This window comes from Notothenia rossii (assembly GCF_949606895.1).
Source record: "Notothenia rossii genome assembly, chromosome: 6".
In the NCBI taxonomy this organism is placed as follows: Eukaryota; Metazoa; Chordata; class Actinopteri; order Perciformes; family Nototheniidae; genus Notothenia; species Notothenia rossii.
In genome coordinates this window covers 79,314,689-79,332,943 of record NC_136909.1, presented here as the reverse complement: position 1 = coordinate 79,332,943, position 18,255 = coordinate 79,314,689, and the positions used below count along the sequence as shown (strand labels likewise).

Sequence of the window (18,255 nt, the reverse complement as noted above, 5' to 3'; positions counted from 1 at the left end):
TAATGGTCCAAGAATGGAACCTTGTGGAACCCCAACACACTGTTTTCTGTTCGATAAGTAAGACTTAACCCACTGTATTGAATCTGCCGAAAAATTGAAGTACGTCAGCTTTGTAAGGAGCACTTGGTGGTCAACAGTGTCAAAAGCCTTCCTGAGATCAAGGAAGACAGCACCTACATATGGGCTCGTGTCCAACATACATTTAACCTGTTCCACAAAGACACAGTTAGCTGTCACAGTGGAGTGGTGAGCACGACAACCAAACTGCATTGGGTGGAGTGGAGCGAAACCTTTGTCTAAATGTTTGGTGATTAGTTTTGACACCCATTTCTCAGCTACCTTAGAGACACAGGGGAGGATGCTGATTGGTCTGTAATTGGACATTATTGCCTTATCCCCAGATTTAAAGTTCGGTGTCACCGTGGCCACCTTCCAGGATGATGGAACTTCCCTCGTGCTGATAGATTGATTTACTAACATAGTAATTGGTTGTATTAGACCGTCGATATGTGTTTTTATAAAGTTGGTGTCTAAATCATCTGCATCCCTAGCCTTAGAACCTCTTAACCCTAAGATGATATGTTTTACCTCAACCTCTGTGACTTCCTCCAGGTCAGAAACGGGGTGTGTATCCACAGTCGGGCTAGGTGAGACCTCAGATGGCGGGAAGAGCTTTGTGATGTCCAGAGCACTATTTATGAAATACTCATTTAGAGAGTTGGCCAACACTGCAGGGTCTTTTATCAGGGCATCATTGATTTTTAATTCTAGTACATTATTTTCCTGCTTGGTTTGTTTACCTAATAGTTTATTTAAGATTTGCCAAACTTTTTTACTGTTACCTTTCGCACCTTCAATTATATTGATGAAAAAGTTTGCTTAGGCCTGTCTTATCGTTTGTGTTACCTTGTTACGAGCATGAGTGAATTTCTGTCTGGCAGTGGATAGCCCGGATTTTATTCTACTCCGTTTGTAACCCTTGCACTTTTTTTATTGCTTTTTAAATGTGTTTCATGGTTGTATGTCTTATATATCCTTATTTCGCATTGTTGGAGGAGCCTGAGACCTAAGATTCATTGCCATACCCACACTGTAGCTACTGTGCATATGACAATAATGTTTGAATCTTGAATCCGTCTCTAAATGTATCTTTGTCTTCGTCCTTTAGGTGGAGAACTCCACCCTGAGCTCGAAGAGTGGCGCCCTCATGGCCCAGAATGCCCAGCTGCAGACCCAGCAGAGCAGCGTGGAGGGGGAGCGAGAAGGAGCTCTGAAGGACAAAGAGGAGCTGAGGTCCACCTACGAGCTGCTCCTCCGAGACCACGAGAAGCTGGCAGCGCTCCACGAGAGGCAGGCGTCCGAGTACGAAGCCCTGATCGGAAAACATGGCGGCCTGAAGACCTCCCACAAGAGCCTGGAGCAGCAGCACAGGGACCTGGAGGACAAGTAATAATAATAATTCTACATTTTATTTCTATAGAGCTTTTCTTGAACCCAAAGATGCTTTACATTTGGGAGGGAGGGTAGACAAACACAACAAAAACCAAAAAGAAACAAAACAGAAAAGCAGTCAGGAGGAAGTTGGTTGAGAGGGGGGGGGTTATACCCAGTCCCTACAAGTGAGACTGGGTTTAGGCTTTAGTCCATTACAAGTCTCACTCATGACCTAATAATCTACTTTCAACCCTTTTTAACATTGTTTAATACTTTTTGCAAGTCATGTCACGGTTTGTAATGTGTGTGTTGTGTCTGTGCAGGTACAAGCAGCTCATGCAGAGGAAGGGAGAGCTGGAGGATCTGGAGAAAAATCTGAAGGAGCAGCAGGAGAAAATGGCGCTGGAGAATCAAACGCACCGATCCACAGCTGACCAGTTCAAACTGCTCAAAGAAGAAAATGATAGGTCAGATCATCAGTATTTGTTATCTTACTGTTCAAACTTGTGAACAACAAGTGAATCAATATGAAATGTCCTTAGGATTACACCTTACATGCAAATATGTCATTATATTGAGTATTCCCCCTGCTCTCTCCTCAGGCTGAACAATACCCATCGCCAGCTGGTGAAGGACAACGACAACCTCCAGCTGGACCATAAGAACGCAAAGACCCAGCTGAACAGCGCCAAGCTGGAGCAGACCAAGCTGGAGGCCGAGTTCTCTAAACTGAAGGAGCAGTACCAGCAGCTGGACATCACCTCCACCAAGCTGACCAACCAGTGTGAGGTGAGGAGACACACACTACTCTTATCTTCTCTTTACTTCGAGTCTCATCTCTGCTCTATATTTAGGAGTTCCCCTTTACGTGTCACTTTAAAAGCCAGCTGTCTTCAACTCTTTCAATGTGTCATATTTAGAAAGAGAACTTCTTAAGCCAGCTGTGTTGTGGTTACTTAATCCTTTCTGTTGTGTCATATTTGTTGTTGATCCGACTTTTCTCATCTCTTCTCTTTTTCTTCATGTCTCTTCTCATCTGTTCTCTTCATGTCTCATCTCTTCTCTATATTTAGGAGTTTCCCCTTTATTTGTTACTTATAAAACCAGCTGTGTTTTGGCCTCTATTAACGTTTAGTTAGACAACTTCTTAAACCAGCTGTGTTGTGGTTGCTTAATCCCTTTTGATGCATCATATTTGTTGTTGATCCAACTGTCTAAGCCTCTGTTTTAAACTTCAATGTGTGTGTGTGTGTGTATGTGTATGTGTGTGTGTGTGTGTGTGTGTGTGTGTGTGTGTGTTAGTTGTTGAGCCAGGTAAAAGGAAACCTGGAGGAGGAGAATCGCCACCTGTTGGACCAGATCCAGACTCTGATGCTGCAGAACCGCACACTGCTGGAGCAAACCATGGAGAGCAAGGACCTGTATCACGTAGAGCAGAGACAATACATGTAAGGCCTTGATGATGAGTATTTTTTTTTTTTTTTTAGATAGAATATCCCTTTCAATAAAAAAAATCTAAATCCAGCAATTAATTTAATAATGGCACGATCAAATCTAATTTGTTGCGTTGACATTTTGTTTTCATTTTCATTGTCGTTTGTCTTACTGACTGATTTTTAAATGTTCCTCCAATCAGAGACAAGCTGAATGAGCTGAGGAGACAGAAAGAGAAGCTGGAGGAGAAGATCATGGACCAGTACAAGTTCTACGACCCCTCGCCCCCACGCAGGTGAAAGGAGGCTTCAATAAAGACATGACTGACTGTTATTTGACAAAAAAACTTTAAAAATTCGAGTTATTTCGTTTTAATGAACTAGAAATGATTTGAGAATTCTTTTAAAGTAAAAATGACGCTGAGTGACTCAAAGAAGTCACAGTATCATAGCAGACTCTGATGTTCAAAAGTTTGCTTGTTGATTCTGATCCCGAGGCGAAAACACTCAAACTGCAGCTTCAGGAAGAGATGCATCACATATTTATGGCCTGCAGAGCTTTGGAGGCGCCCATATGGAACAAATCAGACATTTTAAAACCCAGCCTTAATGTTTTTTAATATCAATATATATGGACTTTATTTCCCTGATTTCCTGATGGTCTGTGTCATGCTGTGTCTTGTATCTCTTTTGTAGGCGTGGAAACTGGATCACTTTGAAGATGAAAAAGTTGATCAAGCCGAAGAGCCGGGACAGGATGCGCTCTCTCACGCTGACTCCCTCTCGTTCAGAGTATGGCGACGGTTTCCTGACGCTTCCTCCGGACTGCCAGGACAGCTCGTCCATCGGCTCTGGCTCCAACTCGCTGGATGACACACTCACACAGAAGAAGAGCAACAGTGAGTCCAAGCACACACTCACACACACTCACACACAGATGGAGACTCAAGTTTCAAAGTCAGGGTAGTGACAGATACACCCACTACTGAGGGACCTTGTTTCTGGTTGCTCGAGATAAACAAAAATACACTTTATACAAACAGATAGCAAGGCAAGTTTATTTATATAGCACCTTTCAACACAAGGCAATTCAAAGTGCTTTACAAAAATGAAAGACATTAAGAGCATTAAGAAACATATTATAAAATGATATCTAGAAACACTCATTGAAAAGCAAAGATAATAAAAGTTACAGTGCAGTTTAAGATATGAATATATCAATTAAAAGCAGCGGCAAAAAGAAAAGTCTTAAGCCTGGATTTAAAAGTAGTCAGAGTTGCAGCGGACCTGCAGGTTACAAACTCCCAGATATTCATCTTTCTAAACAATGTACAGTAAATGTACATCTGATGAAATACTCAGACACTATTTCATACAAAAATGGACACAAGTGTGTACACACAAAGAAAGTAGTTTGCAAACTGCTACGTTCATGGGATCCTGAATACTTTCACAGACACATAATCGTACCCACTAAACACACTGATTCTTGTTTTGTGTGTGTGTTGGTTTGATTAATTGTGTCCTGGTTGAGTGGTTGAATGGGTCTTTCCTCCCCTAACTGCTCCTCTGCTTCTCTCTCTCTCTGCAAAGGGAGGAGAGGGCAGCAGGCCCATGCCCAAGGGCAGGGTTCAACCAATGGTATGCTGCGGATGGGTAGGGTGGGCGGGGATTGTGAACCGACAGTCACGTCTCTCGGGGCATGTTATCGTGAGTCCATTGTCTGTGTCACTCAGATGTCCTAGAGGTCACGGTTGAGCTGCACAGAACCACAGGGTTGACTCTCAATTTTGGACCTGTGTGGAAAAAATATGTGTTTCCTATGTTTGACACACCAGAGAGCGCTTGATTTCTGTGCCCTTTTACCCATCAATTTGGTAAAAAACTTTTTTTTTGGCTGTCTGTCGTGACTCTGATAATGTTACAGCAGTGCTATGATAATCTGTGAATTAACAGTAACAGTGTTCTGGTGTCAAACTGAATCAAGCGCTTCTGATGTGGCTCACATATTGGAAAAGGTATATTTTGGCTCAGGTCCAGTATGAACTGCTTCTCCAGCAGCTTTTAAGCTCCTTAGCTCTCAGTTACAGTCGTGTCAACCTGCTGATCTGTGCAGTTCACCTGTAGATAACAGAGAAAAGCACTCTAACGTAGCATCCAAGCTATTAAAAGGTGCAATGCAACATGGCTGACTTCCAGGCAGTGCAAGCGGTGTCAACATCCTGGATGTCTGGAATAGCTAGAAGATACGGAATAAAGAAAGTTGTACATGGACTAGTGGGGTTTACAATTTCATAGAAATGAGTGGGTTAACTTCTTTATTAAGTTGTGTAGATTTATCAGAATCAGAATACCTGTATTAGTCCCACAGAGGGGACATTTGCATCGTTACAGCAGGAAAGAGCCACAGACAGCTTAATGTTACCTATGTTAACAAAGAATTACTAAGTTATGATATAATAAAAATGTACATACTTTTCAAAATACAAGTCCTGTAACAGTTTTTAGGATTTAGCAGCCAGGTATATATTACAGTTAGTAATGGCATATGTATATATTGCACATAGTTTGATGGTATTTAACAGCAGCAAGTTACACAATTTACAAAATGCAAAAACAATTATTATTATTATACTGTATATGCGTTTGGTATAATCAAGAAGCTATTAAACTCGGCACAAGTTTGTTTTTTACCCCTAGGGATCAGAAAATGGTGGCGTTAACAAACTTACCTTAACGTAGGTACTTGTATAAAACATAAAGACATGATCATTTCTCTTGGTTATGTCTATAAAAACACTGCAGTCCTCCCTGATGCTGTTCAGGTGCCCTTTGACCTTTTCACTCTCCTGATTGCACCCTTTAATATATCCATCCTCTGTGTGTCATGTAGGTGGTAATGTGTTGACAGATGTGTTGTTGTGTACAGTACAGTATGTAATGCAGAATGCAACACTCATGACCATAACCATGAGTGACTGTTGTTGTGTGCAGGAGAAATGTGCGTTAGTGTTTTACATTTGTGTGTTTGTTTGCATAATCTGTCTTTGTTTAAAAGTCTGCCCTTTTTTTATAGGATTATACAGGTATTAAATAAATCTGTGGGATGTGTTGCAGTCCAACTAAAAAGCTCTTGAACAAGCATTTACAAAATAGTAAAAAAAACTGAAGTTTGTGACGCTGAACACAACCTTATTGGGAAAGTTAAAAGTGTAAATCTGCTTTTAATGGTACTTCTTTTTGAGCCCATTAACCAAATCTAACATGTTGATAGCATGATATACAAAGAAGGTATAGATTAAAAATACCTTACACTTGATAATCAATAGACCTGTCCAATAATCCCTCGTCATGTGATATGGATATGACCACGAACACTTTAGCTGACCTTGATATTGCCCGTAATGTTTACATACTGTATGTCCCAAACACTTAAACCAGCATGATACCAGAATCAACAGCAGTGATTACCCTACCATTAAAAGACTTGGGCATCTGTGCATTTCTGTTAATACAGGTTTTGGTTGATCCATTTTATTTATGTTTATTTATTTAGCATATTTTAAAACATTTTTACATTCCAATGACTACAATTATTCATATTTAGAAGTGAATTGCTCTTTGAAAGGGTGTTCTTGATTTAATATGCCATCAGATTATCATCAGTGGCATTAATAATCCATCATAGATTGAAAGTCATATATCTTATTTCTGGGACAACATAAGGTCCTACACCAGCATTTATTGTGACAGGCCTAATGATAAATCAACAATGCTTTATATTAACATAATCCCCTGCTGTTAAACCTTATAGTGATACTGTGCATTGCATTGTTTGTCTATTGTCCAGTTGAGTGTCCAGGGGCTCAGCTCTCTCTCTGCATCTCTCTTTGTTCAAATGTTAACCACATCCCTCTGTTCTGCCCTCCTTTTTCTTTCTTTTTCTTCCCTCCACCTCCCTCGGGCTCGTTCTGTCGCTCTCTGTTCCCTGTCTTTCTGTCTGTCTGTCTGTCTGTCTGTCTGTCTGTCTGTCTCTGGCTGCGCTCTTGACAGCTTTAAAAAGGTTGCCTTTCATGAGGAACAGATCCAAGGACAAAGACAAGGCCAAAGCCATCTACCGACGCTCCATGTGTAAGACCTCCGTTAGCCGCCACGCTAGTCCTCCTCCTCCTCCTCCTCCTCCTCCTCCTCCTCTCCCTCTCATCGCCACACTAGCAGAAACAAAGAAGGAACAGTCACTGATTTCACGGTGGCTGCAGTGTGGGGGCGTGACACTTACAGTGACAGTGTGTCAGTTTCAGCCATAGCTCTTAAAGCTACTCAGGCCTGCAGGCAACACACTTCCATGTAATATTTACGGAAGAGCATTTTGCAGTGGTGATATTATCTTGTAGTATTTACATACGGCTGCACAAGATTTAGGTTTAAAATGTGTTGCATTGTCACCTCACCTCCATGCATACCCTGCCGACATCAGTGACTTGTCCTTTACATTTTTGCCTATTAACCCCCCCCCCCCCCCCCCCCCCTCCGTCACCTCCTGCCGCCTCCACTCACTCCTGTAGAGTATCTGCTCTCAGCTTTTATCAGGTGTCACCAGCGTGTCCCTTTTATTCTCACTTTTAGCAAATGAATAGCACAAACTTGTGTTGAGCTAAGATGTACACAACTGAATGTATTGGTGAACTCCAATGCAACAACTGATGTTAAAGTTAGCATCTCCTCTTCCTGTAGATGTGTGTGTTACAGTTTCATCCACTACAGCCTTATCTCTTATAGTTTGGTCATTGTGGGAATAACTATGCAAAAGGGAATTTATTGGGCAGCTTTGTCATTGTTTATTTTCTTTGTGTAAACCAAATGAAAGGCCTTGTGTGTGTGGTGTGGTGTGTTGAGGTGAGTGGATGGCTGGGAGTGGCTGCTGGTTTGCCTTTCATGCGCCTGTGGTGTGTTTGCCTCCATCTTTGATTATAGCATGACTTAAAAAAAAAAAAATTCAATCATCAACCGCCTGATCGCCTCTGCTCTCACTCACCATGGAGGACTTGAAATGGAGCCCTTGGTCTCTCTCTCTCTCTCTCTCTCTCTCTCTCTCTCTCTCTGTCTCTGTCTCTGTCTCTGTCTCTCTCTCTGTCTCTCTGTCTCTCTATCTCTCTCTCTCTCTGTCTCTCTGTCTCTCTTTGTTCTCTACGTTCAATTCAATATGCTTTATTGGCAGGTGAACAATATTGCCAAAGCGTAAAGGAGAATACAATTAAATAGTGATATGATAAGAAAGAGAAAAAAATACAATTCATTAAACAATTTACAACAATATATTATTACAAAACCGCAAGTATCAAATGTAAAAAGAAAGAAAGAACAGGAAGACACGTGAAGTAGAGGAGTAATCAGAAGTGAGCCATGAGGAGATGAACAGCTGTTTTCTGTTGTTGTTGTCTCTTAGGCTGTGACATGCGCTATGATAGGCTGTAGCATGCGCTCACATATTTCGCTGCTTCTATGGGGCTGGCTCTCTCTGTCTGTCTCCCTCTCTCTCTCTGTCTGTCTCTGTTTCTCTCTTTCTCTCTGTCTGTCTCTCTCTCTTTTTTCTTTCCGTCAGTGTGCTGCATTTCAGATCTTATTCTGCTGACATGGAGTTTCATGGTTTTTGCAGCTTTGCATGCCTTCATGCTTCTCTGCCGTCGCACATAGCTCAGTAAACAAAGTGCATAAAGACAGTGGCCTCTTGAGGTGATGGATCACCTGTTTAAAAAAAAAAGTTGCAGCTGCCATCTTTGTGCACTTTGGGTCAAATATTTATTTTTTGCACATCCCTTGAATGTATTACGCTACACCAATTTTTTTTATTTTTTTCACTGAAAAATTAAGTTAACATCTTTTAGATTTGTTAGGAGTAGGATTGACTTGTAGCCTGTATGAGGTCCAATAAAGGCTTTTTATGAAATGGTTGCCTTAATCTGATCCATTATACTAAGGGGAAACAAATGGTCTCTATGACGAAAAGTAAAAGTTAGCACTAGCTAAAGTATGACTTGAAGTGGATGTTAACATTTTTTCATGGAATAATTAAGTTGACCTTATAATAATTTAGATTTTTGGGATATGATTTGCTCGCTCTAGTAGCCTGTATAAGGGCTTTTTATCAAATGGTTGCCTTAATCTGAGCCATTTTACCTCCCTTAAGGGAAACAAATTGTCTCTATGACGAAAAGTTAAAAGCAATAGGTAAAGTATGATTTGATTTGTCCTAATTTCCGTTCCTCTGCTGCACATCCAGCCATGAACGACCTGCTGCAGACCATGGCGGTGGCGGGTGGTCCCGGCGCTGAGTGGGCGAGCAGCATCGACCACCTGGACGGAGCTGAGGCCGGAGACAGAGACACGGCGGGGAGCAGCCGGCGCAGCGGGCGGAGCATGAAGGAACTCACCTACTCCACCAACGCCATCGACTACTCCACGCTCACCCTGCCCACCGCCAGGCAGAGCAGGGCCAAGCTCCGCCTCCAGGTCAAAGGTCAGGATGATGGGTTTATTCCTGCGAGGGTAGAGACAAAATCGGCATGTTGAGATCCTGACAATTTCTTCGTGTATTGGGCTTTTTTACTGAACACATTTCAGGAGTTAGTTCAGAATCAGAATGCCTTTAGTCCCACAGAGGAACTTTACATTGTTACAGCAGAAAAGAGCCAAAGACAGCTCAATGTTACCTACTGTAAGAAGCATGCATACAAAAATATTAAAAATAAAAAAGATAAGAAAAATACACATCCTGCAACATTTCTGAGGATTTAGCAGCCAGGTGTATATTGCAGTTATTAACGGCATATATATATATATATATTCCACATATTGCACATAGTTGTTTATTTTTTCCGTTTTACGCGGATTGGACTCATGCGTGAAGATTCATATGAAGGTGGTGATATATTGTCAGATCTGAGAGAAAAAAGCAGCTGTAGCATCACTCTCTTCTGTGTCTCAGCAGATAATGCTTCATGTGAGGATGTTGCCGGCTCCTTAGATGACCCCAAGATTCAAGGTAAGTCTTGACATGACATGAAATAAGAAAAGTGATGTGTGGTTGTAGCAGCCTCTCTAAAGGAGGAATGTGAAATGACTGATTAGCCTAAAAAAGCAGGTCATATCCTCAGCAGTCCCAATGCTAATCTTTAGGCTTCCTTCGTGTGCTTCGGTTGAGCTTGATCTACAGTTGGAAAAGCAATTTTATTGGAGAGCAAAAAAAAAGGGAGAGGGAGAGATCAGCCTCCATTGAAAGTAGGATTGACTCTAATTCAGGCTTTAGAATGATCCAGAGCAGTTCATCTGCAACTATTCATCAGGGGGGGCTGCCCGCTCTGATGACCCAGTTGTTAAACATCCACCAAAACACTGACATACATTTCTAACCTCTCTGAAAATACAGTTTTAGTTTCAATGCATTTCTATTTCTATTTATTGTATCATATATATTTATTTAGTTACTCTTAATGTAACTAATTCACTATGTTAATCTGCTGCTCTGATGTTCTTAGAGGACGACCATTTCATTAAAAAACTGCGATAATATATTTATATAAGTCCTTATAACAACTAAACCATTTTTCCTTTGTATTCAGAATGTCAACCTTTTTAAAAGCATAATGCATGTTTACATATGAACAGTGTATATATGTTCATATGTATTTTGGATACACATGTATTATACAATTATTATAGTGGCTCGGAATGAACTTGGGCATAAAACAGACAAAGCCACCCTTGTCAGCATTTATGCCATGCGCATTAACGTGAACAAAAAAGTGAGCACACTGAGGCACAAGGTTTAATGTGGGCATACTTACTTCTACTTTGCATTCAAATATTGTATTTAATCTATTATTCCATCATTAAACTGACTCCCCAGGACGTAAGTAGAACTCAGGTTCGGCGCTGATGGTACACTTAAGTGCTGAGTTCCCAGAATGCATTTCTAAAATCGAATACATTGTTGTACATTCCATTACGACTCGGTAATTGATGAAAGGAAACTCTCACTCAGACACGCACCAGACATTACTAATAATATATCAGCCATTAGGTCATCTTTCAGAGATGTTATTATGTTTTCAATTCTCGATAGTAGTTTCAGACATCGATTGTTGCTCTCTGGTTTCAGACCATGAAAAACTCATTAAGCTTCACCTGTTATGCACTGTAGGCATCTGTGCTCTGTTTCTGTGTCGCTCTCCTGTTCAGATGAGTGTTTTGTGCCGAGTGCCCTGTAGCTTCTGTAGTGACCACTTCTCTGCACTGAATCCCCCTCTGGGCTGCAAAGGGCTGGTTCAGTCATGTGATCGTTCATTTTCTTTTTGGTGTCACCAATGTCCATATAACCAGTTATAAAATGGTTTTGCAGTTCTGGGTCTCTGGCTAAAACTATCCATAAAACACAGTTCACAGTTTTCCCATTCTTTTCTTTCATCCTTCTCAATTCCTCCTCCTCAGGTTCACCTATTCCTCCATGTCTTCTTTAGTATCCCTAATCTTACTCTATTGTAGGGCTGAACGATTATAGCCACAAAGATCATCATGAGTATTCTGCTCAATACCGAGATCACAATAAAATAAATACTTATAACGTTTCCTCAATTAAATAAACTGGAGGACTGCTTTCTCTTCCATGTTTCTCTACCTTCCTGTTTGTGTACAAATATGTAGATTATCAAAAGAAGACAGATTCAACTGCTTCTCCTAGACTCAAAATATACATACAAATGTTCCAAACCTTTTACCTTAAAATAAATCAAGAGCACGGCCCTCACTTTCAAATTGTGCACCATTCCTAGTAATGAACAGATATTTGCTTCAAAATAAATATAATCTTCTTTATCTGAATTCAGTGCATTTCTGTTCCGTACTGCAGACGAGCAGAGCACACATTTTAAACTTCAATATCACAGTCAATCATGCTTATTTATATGAGGGTCATCATGATTAATGTTTGATTAATTGTGCAGCCCCCCTCTTTCCCCCTCTGTTAATCAGTCAAAGTCAACTTTATTGTCAATCTTTCCGTTTGTGTGTACAGACACAGAGATCGAAATACCGTTTCCCAAAATCCCGAATACAAAAACAAATATATATAAAAATATGTATATCCTATATACACACAATCAAAAGACACATTTATACATACGCACACATTAAGACCTAAATAAAAGCACAACAATCAAAATAACAGTCACTTCAATATCTTTGAGAATTTACATTAGTGCAAGACTGTCCATAGCATCGTTAAACAAAAGTGTCCGGTGCTGGATTTGAGTGTACTGTCTCTCAGTTCTCTCTGAGGGGGCTTTGCCCTTGGGTTTGGGCGTCCCTGTCCTCTCTGTCAGTTGTTTCTTTGTTTACTGAGCGGACATGTTGGCTCTGATCCTCCGCCTGGCAGGAGCCATCTGCCGCCCCGCAGGAGACGCTCCTCCAACCGCTAGCTGTACCTACGTGTTACTCTGTGCATGTGTATATTTATACATCCTAATTGTGTGTGTTTGTGTGTGTTCCCTCTTGTCCCTTACCCAGCCTCAAGACCCCCCAGTCTCCATAGCAACAGGACCATCAGTAGTAATAGTAACAATAACTCCCACCTCACCTCTCCTCTGGAGGGCAAAGGTATGCTCCTCCTTCCCTTTACTCCTTCTTCCTCTTCCTCCTCTAAACTAAGTGTTCTTGCCTCCCTTCTTCACTTCTTCTTATCCCTTTTCCTTTCATGTGTTCACTCGAATCCTACTTCAATGTTTGCTCCTTTGAAAATGTCCATTTGACCGTATTTTAAACGTTAAGGAACTGGATGATCAAATCTGAATTCTGGCAATATTAAGTGCCCTTTCTTTCACAGAAATTGAATTTGTTCCAAATGCGTGATGTCATGCATCTTTGAAACATGCGCTTTTAATATTTCATTTAGGTTTTCCAGCTTTCTGAAATGTCATCACCTGAAATCTTCCTCTTTTCTCTAATTGTCAAGTCATCAGTGATCGATGGCCAGGGTTTTACATGGGCTATCAGAGTTAGAACAATGTATTCAAATGTTTCCTGCACCACAAATGTATTTCATATTCAATGAAAGTGTTGCTCTACTTACTTGCTAGTGGTAAAAAATAAAGGTCAATATAAACCATAGATTATTTCCCCCCCCACAGGCACGTTGAATGGCAGCCTGAGCCGGCCCCACAGTGAGAGCAGCGGGGAGTTCAGCCTGAGTCTGGACCAGGAGGTGTGGTCCAGCAGCGGCAGCAGCCCGGTGCAGCAGCCCTGCTCCTCCAGAACCTCCCACCAGAGCCCCCTGCAGCTGAGGAGGCCCCTCGACCCGGGACAGCCCCCCGGCAGGAAGACGGGGTCCCCAGCCTGCGAGGTGCTGTCCCTGCAGCAGTTCCTGGACGAGGGCATCGATCCTGCAGAGGTGAGGGTCCGACTCAGATATAACTCATGTGTATGTTGCCGGATATTTTGTGACGTGAAGTGTACAAATCTTTTATGGAAATGAAAGGAAACCATTTATCTAGTGCTAGTTCCCTTTTTTATTTTTTATTAAATCATTTTATATATATTAAAAAATGTTGTTGAAAATGTCTGTTTCCTAAAGCCCTGGATGACTTCATAACATGTGCTGTTTGTTCACATGTCAAAGATATTCAAGAAACTGTCATTGAGCAGTAAAGAAAACACATTTCCTGGAAAACCATCACAATTTTTGGGTGAAACATTTCTGAAACAGTTCTGAATTGAAACATAGCATGCTGGTACATTTAGAAAAGATAAAAATACCTAGTATGGAAGGCTTGTACGATATGTAATGCTCCTGTTCTTCATGTTTGCTCTCTCCTGCAGTCTGGCAGTCAGGAGAACCTCACTGTAGACTCCCCCCGCCTCTCCACCTCTTCTGAGCATGTGCAGAAGGAGCGTCCTGTCACGAAGGCCCGGGGCATCCTCCGCTCCGCCAGCGGGAAAGCGGCGCCCGTCAGCTCCGACCGTCCTCCGAGGTCCTCCGGTCAGCCGGGCCGCCCCACGCTGCGTAAGGCTGAGAGCACCCGGGTGAAGGGCTCCGTGCCCCTCCGCTCCTCCCTGTCGTCGCAGGGCAAAGCGACGTCCGTGTCGGGACTCCTGGACTCCGCCTCGTCCACCCTGCCCCGCGCCAGCAGCGTCATCTCCACCGCCGAGGGCTCTACGCGGCGCACCAGCCTCCACGACCTGCTCTCCAAGGACAGCCGGTCCCCCATCTCCGTGGATACGTCTCCCAACGGCGCCTCCACTAAGGCTGGGGTCTGCTCCCAGCCCACACCCAGTGAGTACCACCCCTCCAGCACCAACCTAAAGGCACCCCTTGCCACCACCATGCCCAAGTCACTCAGCTTACCTTGCCATAGCTTGGAGGACCCCGACCTCTCCACCCTCGAGTCCTTCCTCGGCCCCTCCTTCACTGTAGAGTCCGTGTTCATGGACTCCATCTTTAGTGAGTCGGCGTGCAAAACCCACCCCTTCCTGTCTCTAAACCCCTCCCTAGTCAGCAACATCAGCGGGCCCCCTGTTACGAATAAAACACACTCTCCTCCTCCTATCCCCTCCCAAAACGAGCCTCACAGCCAATCAAATGGCCAGATGAGATCCAGCCCAGCCAGTGTGACAGAAATTAACGAGGGCCTTGATCCCAGTGGTGAGAATAATTTGGAGCAGTCACTGAACGCAGAGGACAACCAGTCTCTGTGGTATGAGTACGGGTGTGTGTGAACGAGGTGGGGGTCCGGCTCGCTGATCTTTCCCCCCCCCCAGACTTAATGAAAAGAGGGGGAGAATGAATAATGGATAAATTACAAATCCTCCTCTGCATGTATTTATTGGAGCACTATCTCTGTGTGGCGTTTTTGTTCTTTTTCTGTTCGGTGCTGATTGGTGAATCGCTGTTGTTTTGGTTTTCTGCCTTATTCTCCGGGGTGGGACTTTGATGAATGTTCTTTCATCTTACAGCCATATTATTGTTTCCTCATCCAATCCGTTAACACTCTGCTATTATCTGCAGTCTGGGGTTAATGCATCAAGGCTCAGAGTTTCTGTTTTACCAAATCATCTTAATGTCCAATAAAACAAAGCATTGTGGGCCACATTTTTCAATGTGTCGGATAATACATTCGCTTCCACTTTCTGTTACTGATGCTGTTTGGGTTTCTGTCTTCTTCACTGCTTTTTAACTCGGTTGCATCATTCACTAAATTGCACGGCTTTGTTCTTGTCCGACGCTCATTTTGATTGCTGTGATCAAAATGGTTATCATGTGTACCTTTTTTTTGTTTGTTTCTATATTGACGGTGTGTACGGTTTGTTTCGGTTTTTTTGACACATTTTCTGTATTTTCTTGTTGTTTGATATTAACCTGATCTCCGTGGGTTTTGATCTGATGGTCATTCATCTTGGGCTGGTGACAAAACGATGAAGCTTCATTCCCAAAATGATCTGAGGGAAGGTGTAGCTGGTGAAGAGGAAGCTGAGAGTGAAAGCAGTGGAGGACCAGGGGGAGGGGGGGTTATATTTGACTTGTATTCAGCTCACTATAGAGTTATAGTAACAGGAAGTAGTAGAATAGTTGAGAGAAGAGAAAAGTAGAGTTGAGTTTTCAATGGTCAGATTGTTTTGTGAATGAAGCGTACATCATTTCTTTTGGGATCTGAAATGTTGTATTGACTCACCCTGACGCACCACATACTGTATGGATAATATTTGATCATGTATTTTAGACGAGATCTTGTACAGATTGTAGTAACCCTTAAATTATAATCAAAGACGGGCACTGCTTTCTGTGCCAAAAAGAGTAGAGCTGTTCACCTCTATATCCTTATTTATTTCTGCTTCTGTACTCTGTTTTGAAGTTGCTTTGATGTATTTATATATTAATCTGAAATATATTCCGGTATGAAGTAAATTAAGATTTCTCGTCACTGTCTTCAGATGTAACATGAACGTTGCCTTTGTCCTACAGATGTGGAGGGCAGAGAGTCTAAAAGCAGGAGCGGGGAGCCGCAGCAAAGCTAAACTGCTACCATGCTGTGAGCGCGTGGTGAGTGAGTGCTGCTCGAGCGGGAGAAATGGGGTGGGGGGGGTTCAGTCTTGTCTCCATGGGAACCTAAAACATGGTGTAACAGATGTCGTCCAACCTGCCGTGCACTTGCTTCCCCTGCTAAGCCCAAACCTCATCCCCCCTCCTCCTCTTCCTCACTGTCCTGTCCACTGTCCCTGTGGTGCCAAACGCCGCCTTATGAGAACCCGATGGGACCCTGATGGGGGTCTGCATGGCATATGGGCCGTTTACCCAGGTCGCTGAACGCTTTGCCTGTTTGTGTCCCCAAGCCCCCCAACGAGAGGAGCCCCCCACCTCACCCCACCCCAACACCTCACGTATCCCTCCTCCGTGATGCTTCTGATGTGTTGTTGGTGAAGGTGACTGCTGAGTGTTTCCTGCTGGTGAACAAAGAAAATAGTCCCTTTGCTGTTGTCAGGCTGCTTGTTGTTACTGCATGGCTTCGGTGTCACGCTGAAATCCTTCCCCCTTCTTGTTTCCTCCACAGTGCATGTAGACCCAGGCTGGCTGCTTCCTTCTCTTGTATATCACTGCAGACTGACAATTTGTGACTTTAATCTTCTTTTTCTCTCCTTTTTGACTTTGTGTTCTCTTTTTCTTTCTTTCAACGCTGCCTCTTTACTTCGTAATCTCTCTCCTTTTCCTTTCTACTCGTACTCTTTCCACTCTTTGCTTGCCTGGGACTCAGAGAGAAAGGTGGCCTTGGAGCTGTGAGTCTGAAGCCTTGTAGAGTTAATCTTCTGAGACCGTCTACAGTGAGAAAAGATTGTATATCCCCGTTTCCCTCTTTTTTTTGTTTTATTTTAACCCAGGACATTTGATTAGAGAAAAGAGGATTCCTTCTCTGTTTGGGTTTTTCTTCCTTGAATCAAGGAAACAGAAAAAATACTAGAAAATGTTGCTGTGACAGTTTTGATCTTCTGTAAAGACTAAAGCTGTGGCAGATTGCACTGCCATGTGTCCTTCAGTGTGACGGATTGCTAGATGTGCACTACGGACTGAGACTAAGTGCCAATGTTCAGACAACAGCCAAAAGGGCAATCTTAAACCAGACTGATGTGACTCCATTTTGGATTTTCTGTGCAACTTTTAAGTCAGTAGGACCTTCTCCTGCCCAACGCCATGATCACAAAAAGTGTTTTGTAAATATGCAGCATGGACAAGAAAGGATAACATTCATTCAGGCTTGTAAAAAACATTTTAAAAAGCATGTCAGCACCAACCTGCTAAAAATGCTGAAAATCACAATCTGCATGGAGCAAACAATCATCCCGCTTCCTTTGTCCAATCAAAGAAGAGGACAACGTCAGGGGAGGTTATTTGAAAGGATGCCAAATGGACTTGGACAGGAAGCCATAGCAGCTGTGTGATGGCGTCTGTTGCCTGCCAATCATGAGATCTGAGAGAAAAAGAGACTCATCATGGGAGTGTGTCAGGTGACCTATAAACAGCTGGAGGCCCTGAAACACTACACACTGTTCATCTTAGCTTATATCATATATCGTCATATGGTAAATCACACTACATCGTGTCATGTATCGCTTCCCACCCTGCTCTGAAAAGGAAACCGTAAAAGCACACTTCCTGCTAACTCCATACCTCCACAGTACGGTGTTTGTACTTCCTGAGAAGGCCCTCCGTACGGTGACCTTTGACCCAGAACGTGCAGACTTCTGTAGCTGTGTTGAACATGTTGAACATGATGGTGATGAAACCCAGTGTTTTCCTCCTTTTCCACTTTTTACATAAATCCATTTGATGTAATTAAAAATCATCAAGCCTAAAGTGTGCTCTTTTTTTGTGTGAATGTCTTAATGCTAAACCCACAACATACAGACCCAAATATAATTTATTGTCAGAATCCCTGGCAGAGGTTTCTCCAGTTTCAAGGGGGAACATTCACACCCTTAAAGGAGTGAAAATGGTGGAAGAAAGCGGCACAATCTTCGTATTTCTTTTCACTCTTGCACTAAATGGAGGACTTTGTAGTTCCCTTTGAGGAAATGTAGAATTAACTTGTAATTGACATGGAAGCCATTGAACATTATTAAGTCTTTTCAATAAAAAAAACAACTGAGTTTTTATTCAAATATTTATATAAAAAATCAGGTGATCTAAAAATCTGTCTAATTCAATGCTGCATTGATTTGGAGTCATTGGGTCCCATGACATGAAATCTATTAGGTAAGAAATGAGAAAATGCTGACGTTTTGTATTAAATGATTCATATATACAATTTACACTTAAATTCAATGTCTTGTCCTATGTAGCAATACAATC

The 18,255-nt window shown here is 42.4% G+C and overlaps 1 protein-coding gene across 8 annotated transcripts in view; it reads left to right on the top strand.

Moving 5' to 3' along the window:
* Positions 1-17,760, top strand: part of ccdc88ab (coiled-coil domain containing 88Ab) — a 76,468-nt gene extending 58,708 nt beyond the window's left edge. The window contains exons 24-38 of one of the 8 annotated variants that reach the window (XM_079687999.1): positions 1,169-1,446; positions 1,758-1,901; positions 2,037-2,223; positions 2,737-2,882; positions 3,071-3,163; positions 3,564-3,766; positions 4,461-4,508; positions 6,921-6,998; positions 9,148-9,384; positions 9,853-9,909; positions 12,429-12,518; positions 13,049-13,308; positions 13,737-14,190; positions 15,877-15,954; positions 16,664-17,760. In XM_079687999.1, the coding sequence (XP_079544125.1) occupies positions 1,169-1,446; positions 1,758-1,901; positions 2,037-2,223; positions 2,737-2,882; positions 3,071-3,163; positions 3,564-3,766; positions 4,461-4,508; positions 6,921-6,998; positions 9,148-9,384; positions 9,853-9,909; positions 12,429-12,518; positions 13,049-13,308; positions 13,737-14,190; positions 15,877-15,929 (2,328 nt within the window). In that variant the 3' untranslated portion in view covers positions 15,930-15,954; positions 16,664-17,760. Of the gene's footprint in view, positions 1-1,168; positions 1,447-1,757; positions 1,902-2,036; positions 2,224-2,736; positions 2,883-3,070; positions 3,164-3,563; positions 3,767-4,460; positions 4,509-6,920; positions 6,999-9,147; positions 9,385-9,852; positions 9,910-12,428; positions 12,519-13,048; positions 13,309-13,736 lie in introns of all 8 variants that reach the window. The other 7 variants (XR_013809394.1, XM_079687994.1, XM_079687993.1 and 4 more) reach the window with 7 other exon arrangements.
* The last annotated feature ends 495 nt before the right edge of the window (positions 17,761-18,255 follow it).